The 21,640-nt window shown below is 38.4% G+C and overlaps 1 protein-coding gene across 11 annotated transcripts in view; it reads right to left on the bottom strand.

The window, feature by feature from the left end:
- ECT2 (epithelial cell transforming 2) overlaps positions 1 to 21,265 on the bottom strand; it is a 30,094-nt gene extending 8,829 nt beyond the window's left edge. For 2 of the 11 annotated variants that reach the window (XM_065844499.2, XM_065844510.2), the window contains exons 1-21: positions 21,129 to 21,265; positions 18,444 to 18,601; positions 17,271 to 17,353; positions 17,077 to 17,169; positions 15,965 to 16,147; positions 15,331 to 15,420; positions 14,209 to 14,316; positions 13,016 to 13,089; positions 12,761 to 12,891; positions 11,797 to 11,912; positions 11,543 to 11,605; positions 10,972 to 11,194; positions 9,294 to 9,430; positions 8,497 to 8,616; positions 6,785 to 6,853; positions 5,675 to 5,785; positions 4,567 to 4,663; positions 3,754 to 3,835; positions 2,711 to 2,789; positions 2,402 to 2,521; positions 1,107 to 1,245 (exon numbers count right to left, since the gene is read on the bottom strand). In XM_065844499.2, coding sequence (XP_065700571.1) covers positions 1,107 to 1,245; positions 2,402 to 2,521; positions 2,711 to 2,789; positions 3,754 to 3,835; positions 4,567 to 4,663; positions 5,675 to 5,785; positions 6,785 to 6,853; positions 8,497 to 8,616; positions 9,294 to 9,430; positions 10,972 to 11,194; positions 11,543 to 11,605; positions 11,797 to 11,912; positions 12,761 to 12,891; positions 13,016 to 13,089; positions 14,209 to 14,316; positions 15,331 to 15,420; positions 15,965 to 16,147; positions 17,077 to 17,169; positions 17,271 to 17,353; positions 18,444 to 18,573 — 2,248 coding nt within the window. In that variant the 5' untranslated portion in view covers positions 18,574 to 18,601; positions 21,129 to 21,265. Of the gene's footprint in view, positions 1 to 1,106; positions 1,246 to 2,401; positions 2,522 to 2,710; positions 2,790 to 3,753; positions 3,836 to 4,566; positions 4,664 to 5,674; positions 5,786 to 6,784; positions 6,854 to 8,496; positions 8,617 to 9,293; positions 9,431 to 10,971; positions 11,195 to 11,542; positions 11,606 to 11,796; positions 11,913 to 12,760; positions 12,892 to 13,015; positions 13,090 to 14,208; positions 14,317 to 15,330; positions 15,421 to 15,964; positions 16,148 to 17,076; positions 17,170 to 17,270; positions 17,354 to 18,443; positions 18,623 to 20,493; positions 20,627 to 20,651; positions 20,977 to 21,128 lie in introns of those variants that run through there. The other 9 variants (XM_065844506.2, XM_065844500.2, XM_065844502.2 and 6 more) reach the window with 9 other exon arrangements.
- Positions 21,266 to 21,640: the final 375 nt, after the last annotated feature.

Genomic DNA, 21,640 nt, shown 5'->3' with positions numbered 1-21,640 from the left:
TAACTTGACTATTTTAACTTGACAAAGATTGATCACTTGATAGCAGAAAATTAATCCATTGTGGATACTGCTTTATAGCAGACATAGTTGAAGCATGCTAAACACACTTCAGAGAGAAAGAATAAAACAACCCATTGCCAATTCAAAAAAGCAGCACTGGAAAAGCTGTCACATAGGAGTGTGTGTAAGAGCAAGCAGCTGACCTCTCCCAAGATTCACATACTGAAGTTCTTAGCAGATGTTAGATGGTATGCCTACAAGTAGTTCCCATCCCCAAGTCCCAAACACTTCAGTGTAGCACAGTAATTTAAAGAGAACCCTTAACAGAGAAACCCTAAAGTACTTTTTCAAAATGCTGGTAAGCATCACACTTACTACCTACCATCTTTTCCATCTCTTTTTTTACTGGGTTTCTATGTTCAGATGCTTCAGAGAACATAAAGCACAAGTATGACCTGCATACCATCACCTACAGTGATATATCAAATCTGTCTTTCTAGGGTATACATCTAGAAACTAGCCTGACTAGGCTTCTTTAGAAGACACTATCAAGTCTGGAACAGAGCATGAGTTCTGCTGCTGTAGTAACACATTACTTGAGCGAAACCCCTGCAGTCTCAGTATGTGGCAAAGCAGCCACAGAAATTAAGTAATTTAAATTTTTTCTTCTAAGGTTCTAAACACAGCTCCTCCTGAGCATCATTATCACCAGTTAAAATGAAGATCTAGTTTCACAGCAACAGCACTTGTCTCTGATCAGTGTAATGCTCTGGACTGAAATTTGGTGGTTTTGTTCTGTAAATCCAGAACTGTCAAGTGCACTCCAGCTTAACTCACACTGCAATTTGGTTGGCTTATGCTAATGCCATCTAGTAGCTCTGCCAAATTCGGCATCCTGCAGTGATTTTTGAAAAGCCAAAAGCTGCCAACACAAGGAATTCTCAAGCTCATACAGAGCTTCAAACAGAAGCTTATACTAAAATCATATATCTAACACACCATACAGCAAATAATTTAGCATTCTATCCCACAACAGCAGACCTTCATCCTTTGTACTCTGAACCACGTTATTAATGAGCTACCACAACACTTCAGAACGTACAGACCTTCTGTCTCCCTGATGTCTAGGACTTTCTTGATCTGGGAGAGAGGCATGAGAACAACATGCTTGAGAGAGGCAGGAGGTCTTGTATGGCCATGCGGACTCTTGAAAGCACCAATAACCTTATGCCGTTTCCTTGCAATCTGTGGTTAGATAAAAGAGGTTAAAGTTAGAAGGTCTGTTGACATTCATCTCAAAAATAAGATAAAAATCAAGAGGAATTCTGCACTACAGATCCCAGTTATACCCTGTGTAACAGGCAAGGGCCCTTTGAAACCTACCACAAGGTAGCCTAGATTTAAACAAAAAAAAAAATAAAGACAACACTTACATGCACAAAACAACTTAGGCTGTGGTGTGTTATGTCCTAGAAACATCTGCTGTTACTTGTCCATGAAGCCATCAAGTGGGCTTTGCAGTAGAGGTTGGTCAATGAGTTTTTACTTTACATTAACACATAAGTATCTTAGATGTTTTCTAAGTAAGGTATCTTCAGTTGCTTGTATTTGTACAAGAAAAGCCAATAAGCTTTATTAAAAGTGTTTTCATTTTCCTTTCTTTCCTTTACAAAAAAGAATGAAGCTGAGTCAACTTGTCTCCCAGGAAGAGTTCATTACTAGTCACAACAATTGGCTTTTGTGCTTAAGTGCTGCTTAAGACAGCGCTAATTTTGGATTATTTGAGAGTTGGTCTTCTACAAAGAAGATGTTCTTTACTGCTGTATGCAGTAACAAGTACTTTCATGAATGTCCTTTGCAACCTCAGTTTCTCCACAGAAGTCTTCAAGATCCAGTTAGACTACTTTTCTCTCTTAGTTCTTCCTGATATACTGTTAGTCTCAAGTATTTAACATGGGATTTTTTTCTGTTTTGTAGCCTAAGTACAGACAGACCCAGAGGCTCACTATTTACTCACATTAAACATGACTAAACTTTAAATGGACAAACATCCTTCTGAGCCTTTTGAGGACTCTAGCACTTTTTCATCCATTAACCTTTCACAAACTGCTATTCAAATAAATGTTTATTTCTTAACACACTAAGCTGCTTTTAAATTTTTGATTGGTCTGCAAGACACTAAAGGCTGTATTAACACCTTTCAACCATCTAGAATTGACTAGCTACTTGTGTTGGCTTACACAATAGCTAATGGAAAGGCATCACCATCACACATTAAGCTATCAGCTTTCTATGAGTTAGAATTCTGTTTCGAAGTTTAAGTGTTACCTGTTTATATTCACAAGTAGTGTTAAGCCTTTTATAATTCAGTTCATGAGATGTACTTATATAGTCATCTTACCTCTAGGCAATCATTGAACAGAAAAAGTGTGACCTGTTCTCCCCTGTCACAGAGGTCATCACCAAGTGCTACTGTTTCCAAACGCTGAACTAAGCTTCGGTGAGAAGACAAGAGATTGGCCTAAGTGACAGAAGCACACAGCTTATTAAGCATTTAGTTCAAGGGCTGGATTACTGCTTGCTTACAGCTTAACATTAGAAATCTGTTTAAAACAGCACCATTGCATTTTACCCACGCATACTTTTGCAAAGGGAGCAAACTAGTGCACAATCATTTTACAGGTCTGCAAGTTTCAGAGAAACTACTTACTGGACATCCATCAACTTCATAGACAACATCAAAGAACTGCCTTTGTGCCTCTGTTTTTCTTTTGTCTTCATTAATATGTCTGAGGGAAGCACATTATATTATCTTCAATATCAAGGAACAATGAATGAATGCACTGCTTTTAAAATATACAAAAATAATGAAACTAAACATTCAGAGATATTGTTTACACAGCAGCACAGGAAAATACAAAAATGAACCACACTTGTTCATTGAAGTATCCAAATACCATATACTAACCATATAGGAAACTTCAGACCTAGAACAATATTCTTGTCGTGTTATCATTCACTGACACACCGTTCAGTTAATATACAATTCCCCTTCCCTGCCCCATAAGATTTTAAACTAGAGACCAACCCAATGCAGTTCTTTACAGCCTGCATTTTATCTCCCAAAGTCAGGACTGCAGCTCACCACGAAGCAAATGCAAAAAAAAAATACAATTTAAAAGTAGTTGTTGTCGTGTTTAAAAAAAAAAAAAAAATCAGACAAACATTTACTCAATTAACACAGGAGGTCTCATTGCTGTAGACATACACTACACTTCAAAGGAGGTGAGACTCACAATCTAAACAGCTTCAGCTTTAAGCTAATTAACTTATGGAATGGTGCCAAGAATACAGGACTAGAACAGAAACTAATCTTCCACCAGTAGCACGTCTTTCAGTGGGTATACACATAGAAGTGCAATTTAAAGACAATACATATCTCTTTCACCCTGGAGAGAACAGACAGAAATAAGAGTTGAAACAGAAGAGACGACTCTGGAGGTTCAGCTTTGTGCTGAGGCAGGGAGTCAGCAGACACTCAGGTAGAAGTGCTGGGTAACAATGCCATGGACTCCTTTAAGAGCTCTGGCACAGAATGCCAGAGTGACAGTGGCAAAAAGGAGATTGTAAAACACATAAAATTATGAATACTTACATGGATACTAAAGCTATGGCAACATCACGCTAAGAACTTGGAATGAACAGAAGTATCTAAACATTTTATCTATATTTCACAGAATGAGCACCACTTACGTCATCACTTCCTTTAATGATTCAATAGCTCTCTCTAGAGTTACTTTATCTGGGTTGTCTTCTGTTGTGTGCTTCTTAATATCTACAATTAAAAAACAAAATAAAAACAAAACAACCAAACATACACATTACAAGCATCTGAAAAGGAATACAAAACATTAAAGCTTAAATTGCAAGTCAGATGACTGAAGAAACCACAGCTATCCTGGAGTCCAAATAACCTTGATTAATTGGGGAAGTAGGCTGAATAGCAATTGTCCATGCATATCACTTAGGACAAACCCACCTACAATACAAAACCAAACCCTCAAACTATTTAAAAGAAAAAAAAAACTCAACAGGACCGTGTGCTGTTTTTGTTGAAGTGCAGAGACAAGCATAGAAGCCTTTTTGTAACTGAAGCAAAGGGTGGTGGTGTGGTTTACGGTTATTAACATAATCATTATTACAGCAAGTGGCTGATACCAACTGGAACACATTAAGCTGGGAGCCTTGTCAATATGAATTGCCCTCTAATTTATGCTAGCTGCATTTGAATCTCAATTATATTTGTATTCAAAGAGGAAAAAACTGTTGTCAGAGCAAACTTTTCCTCTACCTGCATCCTGCAGACAAATATATGAACAAGTGAAATTTAGCCAAAAGCATGCTTTCTTCAGTAAGAGGTCTTGCTGACTGCCATTAAGCATGATTAGCTCCTAGAATCAGGCTCTTTTTATATGAGAAAAGCTGTTCTAATTATGACAAAAGCAGGCATTATCTTGGTTTTAACACCTTCACAGATAACTAACAAAAAATACATCACTAAATTACCATTTAATAGTAAAGCAACACTAGGCAGCCTTTGAACAGGACGGATAAGGAGTTCAGCTAGGCTTTGACGACCACATTCCGGTTTAGCCTGGTTTATCTGGGGAAGGGAAGAAAAGAAGTAATTATTACTTTTTTCCAGACAAACACACAAAAAATAATCATGAACTACAAGAAAAATTGTCTTCCTCGAATCTAGCACTGTAATAAAATTTTGAGAATTATCTACCACAGATATTCAGTTATTAACAGATCATGCTAATAACACATTGTATTCAAATCTGCACAGTATTTACCGCATGATTTATGTTCTCAGAATGTCTAGTAAACTGTCCATATTATCAACCCCCCAGTCCTTGTTTCAGTTGCTAACATGGAATGGGACAAGGGATAACCTGTTCTCTTATTCATTTCCCCATCTTTTAGATATCAATACTTGGATACAATTCTGTATACTTCCAAAAACATGAGATGACATCTGTCAGTTTGATGACTCCAAGATTTGAGATACTTGTTAGATACAGAGAAGCAGTTAAAGCTTCGCTGCACTGTTAATCAACTATACACCTTTATCTGAAAGCTCAAATGTTTAAAGACTCATCTTCAGATAACTCTTTCTTTGAAGATCATCTTCCTGTTAGATTTCCACTATTATGTTCCTATTCATTAGTCACAAGAATGTTGAGAGATTTTACCTCCCTGGAAACTCACAGCTGCTGAAAACAAGTTAAAAGCTATTTCAGAAATACAAGTCTTTTAAACACAGGGATGAGAACCAATAAAAGGCAGCAGCTCTAGTTATCTTTACAGAAAAGAGAAGATATGTATTCAGGAGAAAGAAGTCAGTATGAACTTTGTCCATCAACAATCACATATAATCAAACTACCTTGGAAGCTGCATAACAGAGGAGGAACTTGGACCTCTTATGAAAGAGTTTTATGAGGAGCTCGAGGGATTGAAATTCAAATCTTTCCTATTTCTGTCTCACCAAGAGATGTTCACATCCCTCCAGGCTTCCAAAAATTCCATTCTTTCATCTACTGCATTAAGTAGTTTACTTGGTAATGGTCTCTGTGTTCTACTCAGCGCCTCAGTTCTGCAGAGACTTACCTTTAAGAAGGCATGAAACCTTGGCTTCTGTTTTTCACATCTAGTAATAGTCTCCTTACTCATCTCGAAGAAATTCACAAATGGAGGGTATGTTTTCAACAAGTCTTTAGACTGAAAGAAGCAACTGTTACAGCTCTGCTTTACATATTATGTAGCATTGTACATATGTTCATATGCCTCAAGTCACACAAAGCTGCTCAAAGGCACATTTCAATAAAGAATAATAAAAAGTATGTTGTAAGCCCATGAGTATTCATAGAATATTCACCAGTTAAGACATTTTTTGCATGCCAGATGCCTAAGATTCAATGCTGCTGATTAAATGCAGACTGCTCTCAAAAACATCAAGTACACGTGACAATCTCAGAAACTGCTGAGCAGCTGAAGTAGAAGACAGATTCTCACCTAGCAAGATGCTTTTGGGGAGAATTTTAGAAATTTCAGAAAGGTGTTTTCTCCAGTTACTGCAGTCACCTTTAAAAGGCATTAAATTACCAGAAGCAACACCTTAGACTGAAGATTTTTTAATGCCAAATACTGTTTGCCTCCAAATGATGAGGTCAGCAAAAGCACAGGATACCTAGCAGACTACTTGTATTAAAATGCACCGCAGTCCCAGATCTAGCTTTCTGTGCATTCTGTACGTGGGAAAACAAGGAGTCCTTATTCACTTACACATTTCAAATCTTGAAGGAAGAATACAAGAAGTTTCCACAAAAAGCTATTTTCCTAGTTATTTACTAGCTGATCAGAGGCACCAGATAGCTAAGGTCACAGGAAGAGCCCTTTTAATGTCTGAGTAAAAAGCATGTCTGTAGTGTTGCAAATTACAGTTATCAATCATATCTATTTGTAGTTTTACACCCTCATACAAGTGGTCAGACACACACAAACCTGACTTGGATTACCTATACAAAAATACATCACCTAAGTCAGCTCAAAATCTAAACAGAAAACCCAATTATATAAGTTAGTGTTCTCTCTCACTCAGTAGTGCTTTACTTGTGTTTGCTAGCTCCTAAAAATGAACTATTTGTAAGGCAAGATAATAGCTTGTAATAGCTCTAATGCATTAAAAAAAACCCAAAAAACAAAAAAACAGAAGCTTACATATTTAAGAATGATATCACCAATACTTTTGCTTTCAGTCCAGTTCACCATGAGATCTTCCAGGTCTTCCTAGAACACATGCAGAGATGTGGGGAAGAAAATAAGACGAGACTCAACTGCACAGAACTGTAAGATGGTATCAGTGTTCTGCCAAGCACATATAATTAGCTATGTTTCCAGGTAGAAAAAACAGGCAATCTGAAAAGCTGTACAATTTCACACTAAGCCACACTGATCTACTGAGAGCCGAAGGCAAGAGGCCTCTAGCTTACTAAATATAGTTTTGAATCAATGCAAGCAGAGCCTAGTGGTGTATCAGCACCAGTCAACTCTGCACCAAGATGACACTACTACATCTAACATACTACGGACCATATTCTGAATTGTTATTAAAAAAAGTATACACAGAAGACTGTTTAACCAATTCTAATTAGGAGCAAATAACTAATATAGGACTGTTGAGTCCATATGATAGGATTGAAATAGAAGTAGTATAGATTTCCCTCATTTGCTGCACCAGGGTGTCAAGGAAAGAGAGACCAAGCTGGTAAGCCTGTATCAGGTTGATAAGGATAAAGCTTATTCAGTGTCAGCTAATAACAGAGACAGAAGGGCACAGCTGAAGGTTCAGGATTCACCTTAAGCGAAAAGGATTCACCATTAATATTGGTTTGCTGCTGCTTCACCAAAGGTGAAGGAAAACACAACCACTACATCTCCACTGCACGTGAATCCCACCTGACACACATGCTTTACTTTCATCTCTGTCTCAGTGGGTGCATATCAATACCTAGCAATGATTAACTAGACTGGACCCCAACGGCTGGAAAGAAAAACAAAACACCACCAAACCACTGAGTTACAGGCAGTCTGCAAGTCCCTCTATTTTAAAAGCCTACTGTGAAATGCAGACAGGAACAGATGTGCCATTATTTAAAGGATATTTTATTTCATATCTGAAGAACATTTGCATCATAGTCTATTGTGAGACCCAGAGATGGCTTTGGATAGCTATTGCAATCCAGATCAAAAGATAAAATAAATAAAGCCTCAAGAAAATAATCTCTTAGGGAATTCTAATTAGCTCTTATTAAGCCTCAGTAGCAGGTCAACTGCTTCAGAGATTGAAGTGCAAGCCAGTTTTATGAGCTGGTAGTTTCTGGCAATTGGTTCAAAGCCATTTAAGGAGGGATCAGTTTTTCCTACCAAATATACATGTCTCCTTATATGAACTTGTTCAAAGCCCAGGAAAACGCTAATTTTTGTTGGTTTGTTGGCTTTTTTTGTTTGTTTGTTTAAATTCCATAGCTTTAGCCATCCTTCCAAGAGTCCTTGCTTACTGCTTTTAATAGAAGCAAGTGTGTTGTAAACACTTGTGAGTTAGACCACTGTTTGACACCACTGGCCCTTTTGACAGAAAGCCTCCTACAGGAGGAAGGATTAAAATGGAAAAGCAGAAGCCAGCTCATGAATGGCAATATTAGTTACATGTACAATTCTGAGACTTCAGATATTTATGTGATTCTGTGATCTATACAAAGCTGTTACATCTTAAAGCATACCTTGGATTTGCTTATAATTCCATAGGTTGAACAGCATGTAACAGCACTAGGATGAATCTACAGCTATTCAGCAAATACAACCCAAAGCATGCAGAAAAGATTCAAGGTCTGTACCAAAGCTTCCCCTGCATCGGACAAGTTGCAGCTTACCTTGATTTTAGTATGCACATCAAGAATATCTGGAATGCTGCCAAATATGGTCTTAATCTCTTCCTGTGCAAGGATCGGTCCTCCAAGCTGTCCTTCCTTCTCCAACGGAACTTGAAATAACTGATGAATTACGACAAAAATGTTAATGCCCTTCCAACTGCCACACACTGCATTAGAAACAGTTATGACAGCAACTGTGTTTTCCTTCCAGATCATACTTTCCTATAGTCAGAGTCTTGAGATACTCCCATTTAGCAAGAACGGGTTATGGAGGAGTGGTTTTAAGATACAAACACTAAGTTCAATACATAACTACCGCACAACCCCCTTTCATCTAGATTTTTACTCATACACATCAACTAATTCTGTAAGTAGATAATCAGCTGCAATGGAAATAGACTTTCTAGAAATAAAGCTCTTCCTGTAAGCTGTTTCCTATTCTGCTTTTCTTGGAATAATAATAATAAAAAGCTTTTTCCCCTGTCACCTCTCTCTATTCACTAATACCTTGACAATCTGAGTCATGAAGATACTGTTTTCCTGAAGCTTAGCATTTCCATACAAAAAGCAGATCCCAGATTAGAAATTGCATTTTCCAGCCTTTATCATTAACACGTACTAAACATTTTTATATGTCAGTAAAATTACATGTGACTGTTTACATGGTCATCTTTCTATAAACCTTTCACGCACCCAAGCCCTCAAAACCCTGCAGATCACAGGTTGAAAATAATCAGGGATATAAACACTAGATGTCTCATTACAGTTGACCTGTACTTGCCTTAAAACCAGCTTACCTGAATGATTGTTGTTAGAATATCAACATAGTTACTTTCTGTCTGATACAATTCCTTTGCAACCTGCCATCTTGCAGACTGCTTCAGTGGAAGAGGAGTTGAGTTTTTGGAAGGCCTTGCACAGGATTTTGGTGTTTCTGATGAACAGACATTCCCAAAAGAAAATACAGCTGTATTACAATAGAATCCCTAAAAAAAGCTCACCCTCAAAGACAGGAAAAAACCTTCAGAATTTTTAAGGGAAGATGTTTTTTTTAATAAAAAAAGGCTGTTCTGTAGGTTATCCTAGAGTTATCAGAGCTCTTTCTAGAAAATGGCTTTATTACAGCCTAATTACAGAACAACAGTAATATATTATTCTTCAAAATTAGTAACCCATTTATAGACAGGTCAATGATATAACCCTATTATGTTTAGTAGGAAGTGAGGATTAGGTGCTGAACATTATTTATACATACATCAGGTACAAGAGTACTTTTCTACTTTCACTTAGCCATGTAAACAATTACCTTTCATTGTCTACCATCCTTGCCTTCGGTATGTATGCAAGGACTGATTTTAATAAATGGTTTTGAGCTACAACACCTAGATTTAATCCTATTGTGGGCAGGGGGGAAAGACACAGAAAGTAATAATGTGATTTCTCTCAAAGATAAAACTGAGGTGGACCTGGAACAGTCCATTAGTTTTAAATACTTGCTCACGTATTGGACCTCAGAGACCTGTACTCACTCATTCTGTTACAGTTACTAAAAGTACCTTACCTGTTGTTTTAAAACTAGCACTTTTGCTGAAACTGTCTGCTGATGTTGGATTAGAAGAAAACTCTGTACCAGGGTTTACAAGAGCATTAAGAAAGCTGGTCTTATGAGTAAGCTGATCTTTCCTGTATCTCTTCTGAATTATCACTTATAGGTTGTGCCTCACGGAGATTTATTTGTATACAGGAGCTTTTTTAAAGCAATAGCAACTCCAGATATCTCCTCTATGATGGAATTGGGGCTTGGTTTTGTTTGTTTTGGGTTTGTTATTGTTGTTGGTTTTGTTTGTTTGTTTTCCAAACCTCAGCTATTAGCTTTTGACTAATCCAAAATTTTGCAGTTTCCTCTCTTCCACAACTACCATGTGCAACCAAGTTCATTGCCCATTAACTCATCAAAACCAGTTCATTTATATTCTTGAAGTTTTGAACATGACAGTTTACTGGTACAAATAGCATTACCTCAACAGAACATTTCAAAGATCTATGACTGGGCTTTGCAGGAATTTTCCCTCTGACTTCCTCAGAACAGAATCTTTGTCATCCTTTCTCCAAGTATCCTACTGGAGAGGTTTTCACATTATTTACTGTTAACTTCATTGCTTATTCACTGCAGATTTTCAGCAGAGTATTTGAAACATTTCGCAGTAATACTTGTAATTCATGTTTATCAAGTCCATATGTTTTCCTTCAGATATGAATACGCTTACTATGATGACAAAAGGCAACCTGGCCTCTGTCTCTGTCTGAACTCCTCACTCAAATTCTGCTTTCTGCACACTTTCAAAAGGAGAATGCCAGGAATTAAGAAATCTGTAGTAAAACCTGTAAGACTTCCCTACTACTACTACCATCACCACTTGTATGCAAAGCACTCTTAAGCATTGAAAGTGTATCTGAACGAGTTCTTAGCTCTACCTCCATTGGCAGTGCTCGACTCTGGAGTGTTAGAAATATCCAGCAAGGACCCAATAGAAAGCGAATGTTCAGCTGACGGGCGTTTCCGAGGAGGGAACGGCGACAGGTCTGTTTCTCTGGTCAGTTGTGCAAGAGTCTCTTTCAAACGGCGTCTTTTGCGATTGCTGTTTGGAGTACTCAGAGAAAGCAGTGACACAGACTTCTTGAGGCCAGGACTCTCTGACTGTTGGAAAAGACAGTTCAGTTTAGTGGTTTTAGCTGTCGTGTCCAGCTCAGTCCAGTGCAAAAGTAAGTTAACCGTAGAGACCAGTAGGCAACACAACTCTCCTTAGGCAAAGCCTTTTTTATTTTTTTTCTTTTGAACTGGAAACCACACTCATACTTTATTTAACTGAAAATAAGTTCAACCTCTGAAAGCAGAAAATTATTTCTAAATTAGCATTCTATGTATAAAATTTATAATCCATTATCTGGAACATAAGTGCTGCTTTAAAACATTGGATCTCTGTCCCCACTCATCCTAATTTTACCACCAAATACATGCTGCGCATTACACAAGACTTCAGCATACCTTCTCAAATAAATACATGGACTCTCCAGCTCTGGCATCCATTTGAATGCTTCCCCAGAACCACTAAAGGAAAAAGAAACCATACATTAAACACACATTACAGGGCTTCAACCCAAGTTAAAAATACTGAAAATAATACATATAATAATAAGGCAGTTTGCATACCAAATGCAAACATGTGGCTTAATATGAAAAAAAAGGTTTCTCACATACCAAGTATTATATAGGAATTTCAAGAATTTGTCAGCACTAACCTCTTGCTTTACAACATAAAGATTTTTTAAAGGTTCAAATGGAAGATCTTTCACCGAACTTTCTTCAACCACTAAATGTGTACACCTTTCGTCACCAACTGGTAAATAATGTCCTCCTAGATTAAAAAAAAAAAAGGCAAATTAGCAAGAAGATTGTTAGAAATTAGTAGAATGAGAGAAGAGCCAAAGATATGAACCCCTTACTGAGCTGATCAGTTGTTGGGGTCTACATAACACCCTGCGTATGTCCACCTGCAGTGGACAGCTTTTCGGAAATCAGATGTAGTGTGCAGGAGTAAAGTTCACATTGAAAATTCAAGAGTACACAAAATTTAGAGGGCCTTTAAAGCCATCTGGCAATAAATGCAATATTCTTCTGGAAAACTTTTCCTGTTTTTTAAAAGAGCAAGCCAGGAATACTCACCCTAAAGACATCCACAAACTAGAACCTGTGCATGTCACAACCTTATATGTAGTTTTAGGTAAACAGGAGACTTGTAAGTTATCTGTTACCTCATTACTGTCAATGTGATTATTAATATTGCACTACACACTACTGAAAAATTGAACACTTCCAATGAAGTGTTTTACCAGGGATGATTCATATCGAAGTTATAAACATCATAGTTGCTTTCTGTAAATTATATAAAGATGAATACCACAAAGTTGATTGCAAAAACTGAAGCAGAATATACATATTATGTAGCAGGTTTTCCCAGGTATCTTCAAGCATCCTATAATTACTGCTTTTTAAATTCTCTAGTTTCAATCAACCTAGGAAGTTTAAAGTCTTCAATAGCTACCAGAACCTATGCATACAGTGACATCTAAAAGTCGATCTATAGTTCTCAAAGTTGATGAGTCTTCATTAATGCTTCACAATTCACAGTCCAAAATTTCAGCTTAAGTATTTATCAGTTATAAACCCCATTCTTTCCACAGGTCAACTTCCATAAACAATAACCTTGCATTTCTGTCATTTCTTCCATGCTAGCTTTCTCATCATCAGAGAACCCAAGGAAACTTAACATGCAGTCCTGGAAGGGAGGAACCTTGAACTGATTTCTGAAGTCATCATCAGCTGCACAAAAATCACTGGGGGAAAAAAAAAAGGTGCATGAAAAAGTCAATCAGTGCTACATCACTATTCAAACAGAAGCTCACAACACTACAGGTTAACAGGATGCAAGGTTAAGGCAGAAGGAAAATAAACATCTACCTTTCATTCCTTTTCTCCCAAGCCTTATAAATCCACTCAGCTTTCACAATAGGAGTACCAAGACTTACAGCAATCTACAAAACAGGAAAAGCATAAGTTGTACCCAGTAAGAATTTGCATTTAAGTCTTTCTCATGCCAAGAAAAATTTGTAACCTTGCCTTTACTTTTCAAGACAGATACTGCAAAAAGTAAACATATTCCTTCGAGAATCATATCCAACTGTAACTCCCCAGAGTTAGAATGTCTTAATTCCTCAGGCGCTAGGAAATCCAATCAATAGCTATTTTGACACTTTTTAGAAAGTGCATCATTTTGTTAGTCTGATATCCTTCACTCACAAAACCAAGTCTCTGTTCCAGTGGAATATGGGACCTTTTTTCTGCTTTTGATACTTTGTATGAAGACAAATATCTTTGTCTGCTTTTACCCAAGTGAAAACAACTATTCCAAAGGTAACCTTCATGACTGCTTGGGAGAAATTGTAAAATTTTCCTACTTTTTCCCTTTGAGCTGGCAGAAACAAGTGTTTGAACAATTAGAAATTAGGTCTTCTCTTCCAACTGGAAGATTAGAAAGACAGACAAAGAAAAAGACAAAAGCCTACTAATAATTCCAACAAGGGATATAGGCATTGCTATATCACATTCCATGTGACCTATAAACTTGTATTTACTTGTCAACTGGACATACATGACCTGAAGGATTCCCTTTTGGTGTTGTCAGAAAACAAAAGCACCCACACATATTTATACATAACAAGTTAAAATAATTTTGACGCACACAAATTGAGTATCAAAGTTTTTTGCAAATTACTTTGAAGTTTAGTGTTTGGATGGGAAAAAAAAAAAGGAGGCATGTTGATACATAAACACTTGTCCATTGATGAACAAATGTTTATCAATGTCATAAGTGCTGATAACATCAGTAACATTAAGTGTCTTGGTTCTTGTTATTTACTATACTCGTCTATTTCAAAGCCTTTGCATTCAGACAATTTATATTATTTAGATCTCTAACAGAGATCAAAACATGTCAAAGCTTAAGACTAGATGAAGATGAATTCACTGTTACAAGTCATTGGTTTTAGTACAGGAAAAATAGCAACTTACAAACTGAAGTATTATTTACAGATTTAGTCTACAAGAGTAAAATTCTGAAAGTTTCCATGAAGTACCAGCTCAAGCTTACATACTCTGAATTTGTCTCCATGTGTTGAGTTAGCCACCAGATGTGTAACTTTGGAGCTAAAGTCCCTTCGAATAATACCACCCATATGATGAACCAAGGTCACTAGCTTAACCTGAAAAATATAGACAAAATAAGTTCACAATATATCTTTTGAACTGTAGAGTACAGAGTGAGAGTTGCACAAAAATATTTTACAAAGCAAGTTACAGGAGATTACATTAAATATCTAGGAATAGAAATGCTCCATTTTTTTCCTAAAACAACCTGTTCCACTACAGGAGAAGATATAGCTGATACATCAGAAAATCTATTAACTTTTCTTTTTTAGCATTTAATACAACGTTGGTGAGTAGCTTGAGGAAAACTACCCACGCCACCAGTACTCTTGTGATAATCATACCTAATCACTTCACCTTTTCACACACAACGGATTTTAAGCATGTTATCCTCATTGATTTAGCCAATTCTATTATACCTGAAGGGGCAATTGACAGAATTTACAGAAAACTGATTAGTCCAACTTGAGTCTAGCAGATCAAACCTGATTATCCCTAATACTGGGCAAAGGCTTTTGTTTTGGTTTGGTTTTTTCTCCATATGAAGATGTGGAGCCATATTGTTGATTCCTAGGTGTCCAATAGGGAAATTAGGTGCCACCTGCACCACTGAAACACATAACTTCTCCAATATCAAGAGTCCTGATAGCAAGATAGTATAGTAGCAAGATAACATGTCTGCAAATGCTCCGAACAGAACTGCAAAGCTTTACTGGACCACACTACTACATGTACAAATACGATGACACTATTGGGTAAACATCATCTTATATGAAGCCCAAGTCTACCAGTCTTTAAGCCTTAATGAATTAGACCCATTTAATGTCCTTCAACAAAAGCGCAACCAAAAATGGCATCACAGGACTTGCACAAGGAAACAAGTTTGTTCCCATCCTGAAATATCACTGCCCCTGGACACACAACAAAACAAGATAACAAAACAAACCAAGCAACTCGTCCCCCCCATACGAGCTCTAGTCACAGTTAAAACCTATAAGTGATAGAACAGAAAATTTTTTAGAAAATAAACTTAACATAGCTTTAACAATTCAAAGGAAAAAAAGTCTTACTAATTCATCTTTCTTTCTGAATCCCGTAAAGCACAGTACCAAGTTCAGCATGCTTGCACAGTACAGTGGACGACAGGAGAAAGGTAAAGGCTGAAAGTAAGAAGAAAGTTTATTAGTCAAAAGCATGCTGTTTCCATTAGAGTTTTAACATTCTTTTTAGTACAGTACTATTGTTCCTAGTATTAAAATGCATCAGGCACTAGTCCAAGTCTGTGTATTCAGTCATACCTCAGCTTCAGACCTGCATTCTGATAAATTAACTTGAGCATCTCAAGTTCCACAGGTAGAACTCCATCCTCTTACTTTTCCTCCCCAGTCCATCCCCTGTACATAACAATTTTTGGACATGCAAAGCATCTTCTGGAGCTGCCTTTCCTGATGGCACAGTTCCTACTAGTGGGTCAACAACTCCCACAACTACTGCAGTAGCTGTAGCCTTACTACTGTCTCCCTGTACTTTCTCACCACATGCAACACTGTGACATGGTATTAGAAACTTGCTTTTCTTAACATTCAGTGTTAAGAACACTTATGATTGATTGACAAAGCAAAACAGATTTCATTTTGAACACTTAATATTTAGAACTCTCTGCATCAGAGAAGCACTAAGCAGATTCCAACAGAAAGCACATACCTTTCCTTTGTGCGCACAGTGCAGCACAACTGGAGGTCCAATGACACGACAATCTGCTTTGCAGAGGTTGTTAAAGATAGAATCTTGGAAGTCTGACACAACAAAGACGGTCTCAAATTCTGGGGAATCAGAATCACCAAGCTCTTCTATCGTGTCTGTCTTTATGTAGGGCACTTTAATTTCCTTGATGTAAGGGGATGAAGGGGAAAGCATTATTCAGGTGACATACTTACACTAGTGTCAAAGTTCAATGGACTTTCATTTTAGACCATTAGTAAAATGTATGATTCAGATTTCAACAGAGACAGACTCTTAGGATTTGTGAAAGCTGAATGAGACGCACGGTTCTCTAGCATAAGAATAGCTATGAACTGCACCTAAAACGTCTTAAAGCAATTCCTCCTTCTGAAGAATAATGACTCTAACTACTTCAGAAGTTTACATATCAGTTCACACTGATAATATAGTATAGAAAAATATCTATAGATAGGAAAAAAAACACCAACTAAGCACAAAAGATAAATGAAATTTCAGACTGTCAGAACAGCTTATGGTACTTCTAGATGCTACAGGAAAGTAGCATCCAGCTTGCAACAAGTTCTGTGCTGCATAAGATATAAAGAACTGAAGTCAATCTGTTTCATTGCTTTATATTATTAAGGGCTTCAAAAATTTGTTCTGTTCCAATTTCAGTCATTAGCTACAAATTTTATTTTCTAGGTTTTTCACATCCAGAAATGGAGAACCACTTCTTACACTTAAGGTTAATTGCAGCTTTCAATTGAAAGAAATTCAATTAACCAATTATGAAGTCAGTTCATAGCAAAAACTTATGTGTTGACTGAATATAAGCATGCAGTTGAGTGCCTCCATATTTCTATCCCCGTTAGGAAACACCACTAATCAAGAGCTGCAGCTATTGTTTCCATATTTGAGAAAGTGCTCCTAAGAAAGTGATGACTTTGACGAGCTTCAAGTGGTACCATTAGAAACATTTATATACATTGTGACCATCACACGCAATTAATACAAATTCAAACATATGCACATTTGAGTCCCAGTGAAGTGCAACATGCTGCATGCAATCACATGTGCTTAATTGCATGACATACCATAAGAATAATACTTTTTATTAGCTTTTCTTCTGATTTATCAGGACCAGTTTCCTTTATCTTTATAACTGGTACTTCCATTATCTTAATGGTCTGTGGAAGAGCAGAAATTTAGTACAAAACCAAATTGGTTACTAGAAGTCTAAAAGCACACCATCTCATTCCAGCAACTGTTTTATCTTAGGCCCACATACCTCCAAGGCTTTCAGAAGCTCCTCGTGTTTCCCTGCTTCCCGAACCAAAACCACTCTTGTTTCTATTTGAGGCATCTCTTCTGCTTATAGGAAAACAAGGATATTATTTGTATTTTAAAAGAAAAATCCACATTATTCCTAAAAATCAACCACTAATATACAGAAGAATACAGGTAGATTGCATCCTTTCAAGATACCTAATTTATAAGGAACAAGCCTGAAAATAAATGTTACCTCAAGAAGCCTGTCCTTTAATCAAGGCAAACTCAACTGACCACAGAGCCTAAACTTTCTAGTATGTGGTGAAACAAGATCCTGCAATTCATGACCAGTTACCTTACAGTCAAAGAAAGAACATGCAAGAGGAGTCAGCAATGGTAAAAGGAGAGATGGGGAGAGAGGGAAGAAAAAGAAAATTGTTGACTTAATGCTTCCAGCAGAATTAGATACCAAGACCTGCTGGAAAATAGACAGCTGCTATCTTTTCTGCTTTCTGCATTCCTGTCTGACCAAGTCCACTACTTCCTAATAACTGCTCAGTTTCGCTAAGGAATATCAAAACTGAAGTTAGGTATCTTGTTCTTTTTCTTCATGTATTAATAAGCTTTCAAAATACAAGCAGGATTGGTTGCCTCCATGTCATTTACACCAAAAGTCTGCCATTGGATTTTAGCTACTGCATTGCAGGGAAAAGGAAAAAAAAAAAAAAGCCTTTTTTGTTGTTGTGGTTGGTTTGGTTTCTGTTGGTTTGTTTTTGTTTTGTTTGGGTTCTTTTGTTTTTTAATTTTAGTATTTGTTCTTGTTCTTGAATGAATTTCAAACTCAAGACTATTCATGTCTAAGAACTACCTGTAAACCTAACAAAACAGAGCACCTGTAGTTTGTAAACACTGCTGTCAAAACATCACCCAGACTAATTTAATACACCAGAAGACGCATCAAATGGAACTAATAGCTTTCCCCTGTGCATTAGCCAGAATACTCATTTTTGTAACATGAGGAGTTAAAAATTAAGACACTCCCTTTGCTAGTGAAAGGATACCAAAGCAACACCCTTTTGGCCACCCTACGTACAGTTTTGTAGTTCAGCAAAGCACATTTGCTTTTTCAAAACTGTTAAATACCTACAAAGTAATCATACATAGAAGTCTTAAAATAAGCTTCTCCCATTACCTTCAACATCCAAAGCAGATCCAGGAACTACATTCTCTTTGGAGGCTTCTATAATTTTTGAATCGAGAACAGAAGAATCAGTCAAGAGGCTCCTTCCAGTTTCAGAAAACAATGTACTGCTGTCAGCCATGATTGCATCTGGTTTCTTTCTTCAACAGCTAGATGATAGATGTGCTAAACTGTTACAGTTGCAAAAGGCTCATTAATAAGAGTTCTATGACTAAGGCAGCCAGAAGTAACTTCAGACTTCCGAACATTGAACATTCCAACTCTTATTTAAGTCTCACTCACACTGGCAGAGTAATTATGAAATGGTGTTACAAGTGACACAACTGACAAATGTCTGACAACAAACCTATATAGATGGTTCTGAGCAGGCAGAAATCATTCATTTGTACAAGAAGCTGCAACGACTGTACTTGAACCCTAAGTAGTAGGGAAGCACTAACTCTAGTGTTCTTTTTAAAAAGCTTAATCACAATCAACCAAACTAAAAGTTATTCTTTGCTTCAGTGATAAACTATTACAAGCTAGATTTGAGACGAAGTTTAGCACTGTTGAAGTGAAACATCAGCAGAAAAAATAAGATACGCATAGCGTCTTGCTAAAATTTGATTTTTCAGGTGAATTGGCTAGGATTTCTGTGGTTAGATAAAAATGACCACCCAGGAGCAGAACCAGCAAAATTTACTCAAAGAAAAATTAGGTTTCTCAAAATTATTGAGTGTCTCTATGAAGGTAATAAGGGCATATATGTCTATCTATATGATCTAGTCTATTGTCGCACTTGAACTGTAATATAGTAGAAGCATCCATTCATCATCAGATAAAGAGGCCTGCTATCTTCTCACAGATAGAAGATATCTGCGCTTTCCCAGCCCATCAAACAAACTTGTCACACTTGCACCAGAAAATTTCCCCTAAGACACCTGGTCAACAAGTAGCACATTTTCCTTTGTGCGTGAAGCAAGAAGTATACATTTCCTGTGATTCATCATTCATACAAATGTAAATATTTGCACAGTGATATCAGAAGTTATCTAGACTAGCTGCGCTATCTGAACAGCTATAGCATAATAACCCCCTGTATCACTTAAACTAAACCTGTTCTCCTCATGACTGTAAGTGCCCCTTTAAAACAGTAGTCATCCAAATAACACATTAAACACATTAAACCCTGTGAGAACTGCACATGCTGTTGTTCAAGTTGTGCAATGCCTGTCCAGTTACAGAGCAAAGTAAAAATCAGAAGACAAAAAAAAAAAAAAAAGGTGTTTTGCATAATGGCACTATAGAAAAGAGTTTGTCTTCTAGAGCTTAAGAGATCATATTTGAGACTCTTGGACAAGATTCATGCCTTGATAAGACATCAGGTAATTCCTAATATAGTGATGAACAATAAGTCTACACTACAAATCTACCATAATTCTAGGCATATTCAATTATCAAAATTGCCACCTTAGTTGCAATTTTAATGCCACACGCAAGTTGTGCAGGCTCCATGGAATTAGGTTTCCTAACAGTAAGTCCCAGTCACCCAGCTACTATAGTTTATCTCCAAATAACCTGAGACCTAGCAAGAGGAGAAAGTCACTTTAACCAGAAAGAGTCTTGATGGATCACCCATCCAAAACCTTATGAAGATGCCACCAGGAACTGTTATACAATTACCTTTTCTTCGGTAGTGAGGGTGGAAGGATGCATAATCTTGGAAGATTCAAACCATGTTGTCAATAATTATTACCACATACCCTCCAATTAAGGGTACCACTAATTTAAAATCCTATAGACTGTTTTTAAAAAGTATGAGATGTCAATATGATTCCTTTCATGCTGCTGTTGTTATATCTAACAACATGTATATGATCTTACAGAGAACTTCATAGCGTATTTGAGAGAAGCCCATACTTTGGGCTGAGCATTGACTTTCTTTATGGTTTTTCTGATTTATTTATTTATGACGTTCCATTCAGGTGTATTTAAAAACAAAACATCCCTGTCTTAATAGCCACATGTTGATTAATAACATAATACCAGTGACTGGACTTACACACTGATGGTGCCAAGATACAGAAGAGAACAAACAGTACACAGAAGACACGAATACAACAGTTTTCCCTTACATAAAAGAGAACATAAGTCAGAACACCATCGCTACAGGATTCAGGCAGACCTGAATGCCCACACAGCGTTACACTTACAAATTACCTGAAAACAATTTGTAGAAAGTCTGAATTGCACAAAACAGTCATATGCCAACATACGTTCTCTAAAGCAAGAACAGGACTAAAAAAACTCCCCGTGTCGCTCATTTCCCTCCAGAGAGCCGCCCAGAAGCGTGACGAGCTGCGCTGCTGGGACGCCGCCGAAGGCAAGATCGGACAGCGGCAGCTGCTCCCGCCACAGGCGCCGGCAGGTGCCAGCGGGCCGGGCCTGGACCTCCGCTCTGACCCGAGGAGACCATCAGCAGCCCCAGGTGGGCCCGGGGCGGCGCTGAGCAGCAGGGCTGCCCCAAGTGGCCCCCAGGTCCCACTGGCACCCCCGGGCCAGCTCAGCCGGCCCCGCCCCAGGCCTCCCGCAGCCCCGCTGTCCTGCCCGGGCTCGGCCTCCCCCAGCCCCCGCCCGGTCACCCGTTCCGCGCCACAGCCGCTCGCTCCCAGCGCCCAGGGCCTGCTCCCCCCTCACCGCTGATACCACCTGCCGCCAACCGCAAAGAGAAGCTCCGCCATGAGCGGCCACCAACACCAATTCAAAAAGCGAGCCGCCGCATTAAGTGCGCCGCGCATTGGCTGCCCACCCCACCGCTCCTCTGTAAGCCGCCACCTCATTCGTCATCGCTCCGATATGTCCCGCCCGCTTCCCGTCTCTTTTTGGACGGCGCTTCCCTCCCTGCCCTCTCTGATTGGATGCCGCACCTGCCGCTCGCGGCCAGGCGGCGCCCCATTGGCGGTAGGAAGTTTCGTGAACACAAGAACAGTCCTTGTTGCGGTACCCGAGAGCAGATTGCTGAATGGGGTGGTGGCGCTCTCCGCTGATTGGCTGCGGGAGGGTTTCGAACGCTTCTAACGGCCGCGGCGGAGGGGCCCGGATGGAACAGCGGCGGCGGGGCGGGAGCGGGCGGAGCTGCCGCCGTCGTCGTTGTTCTGAGGCGCTACCCTGCTGCGGGGCAGGGCGGGCCACATGCCGTGGGGGTGCGG

Source organism: Patagioenas fasciata, chromosome 9 (assembly GCF_037038585.1).
Source record: "Patagioenas fasciata isolate bPatFas1 chromosome 9, bPatFas1.hap1, whole genome shotgun sequence".
NCBI classification, from domain to species: domain Eukaryota; kingdom Metazoa; phylum Chordata; class Aves; order Columbiformes; family Columbidae; genus Patagioenas; species Patagioenas fasciata.
Note: the sequence above shows the minus strand (reverse complement) of the source record. Positions and strands in the feature narration are given on the sequence as shown.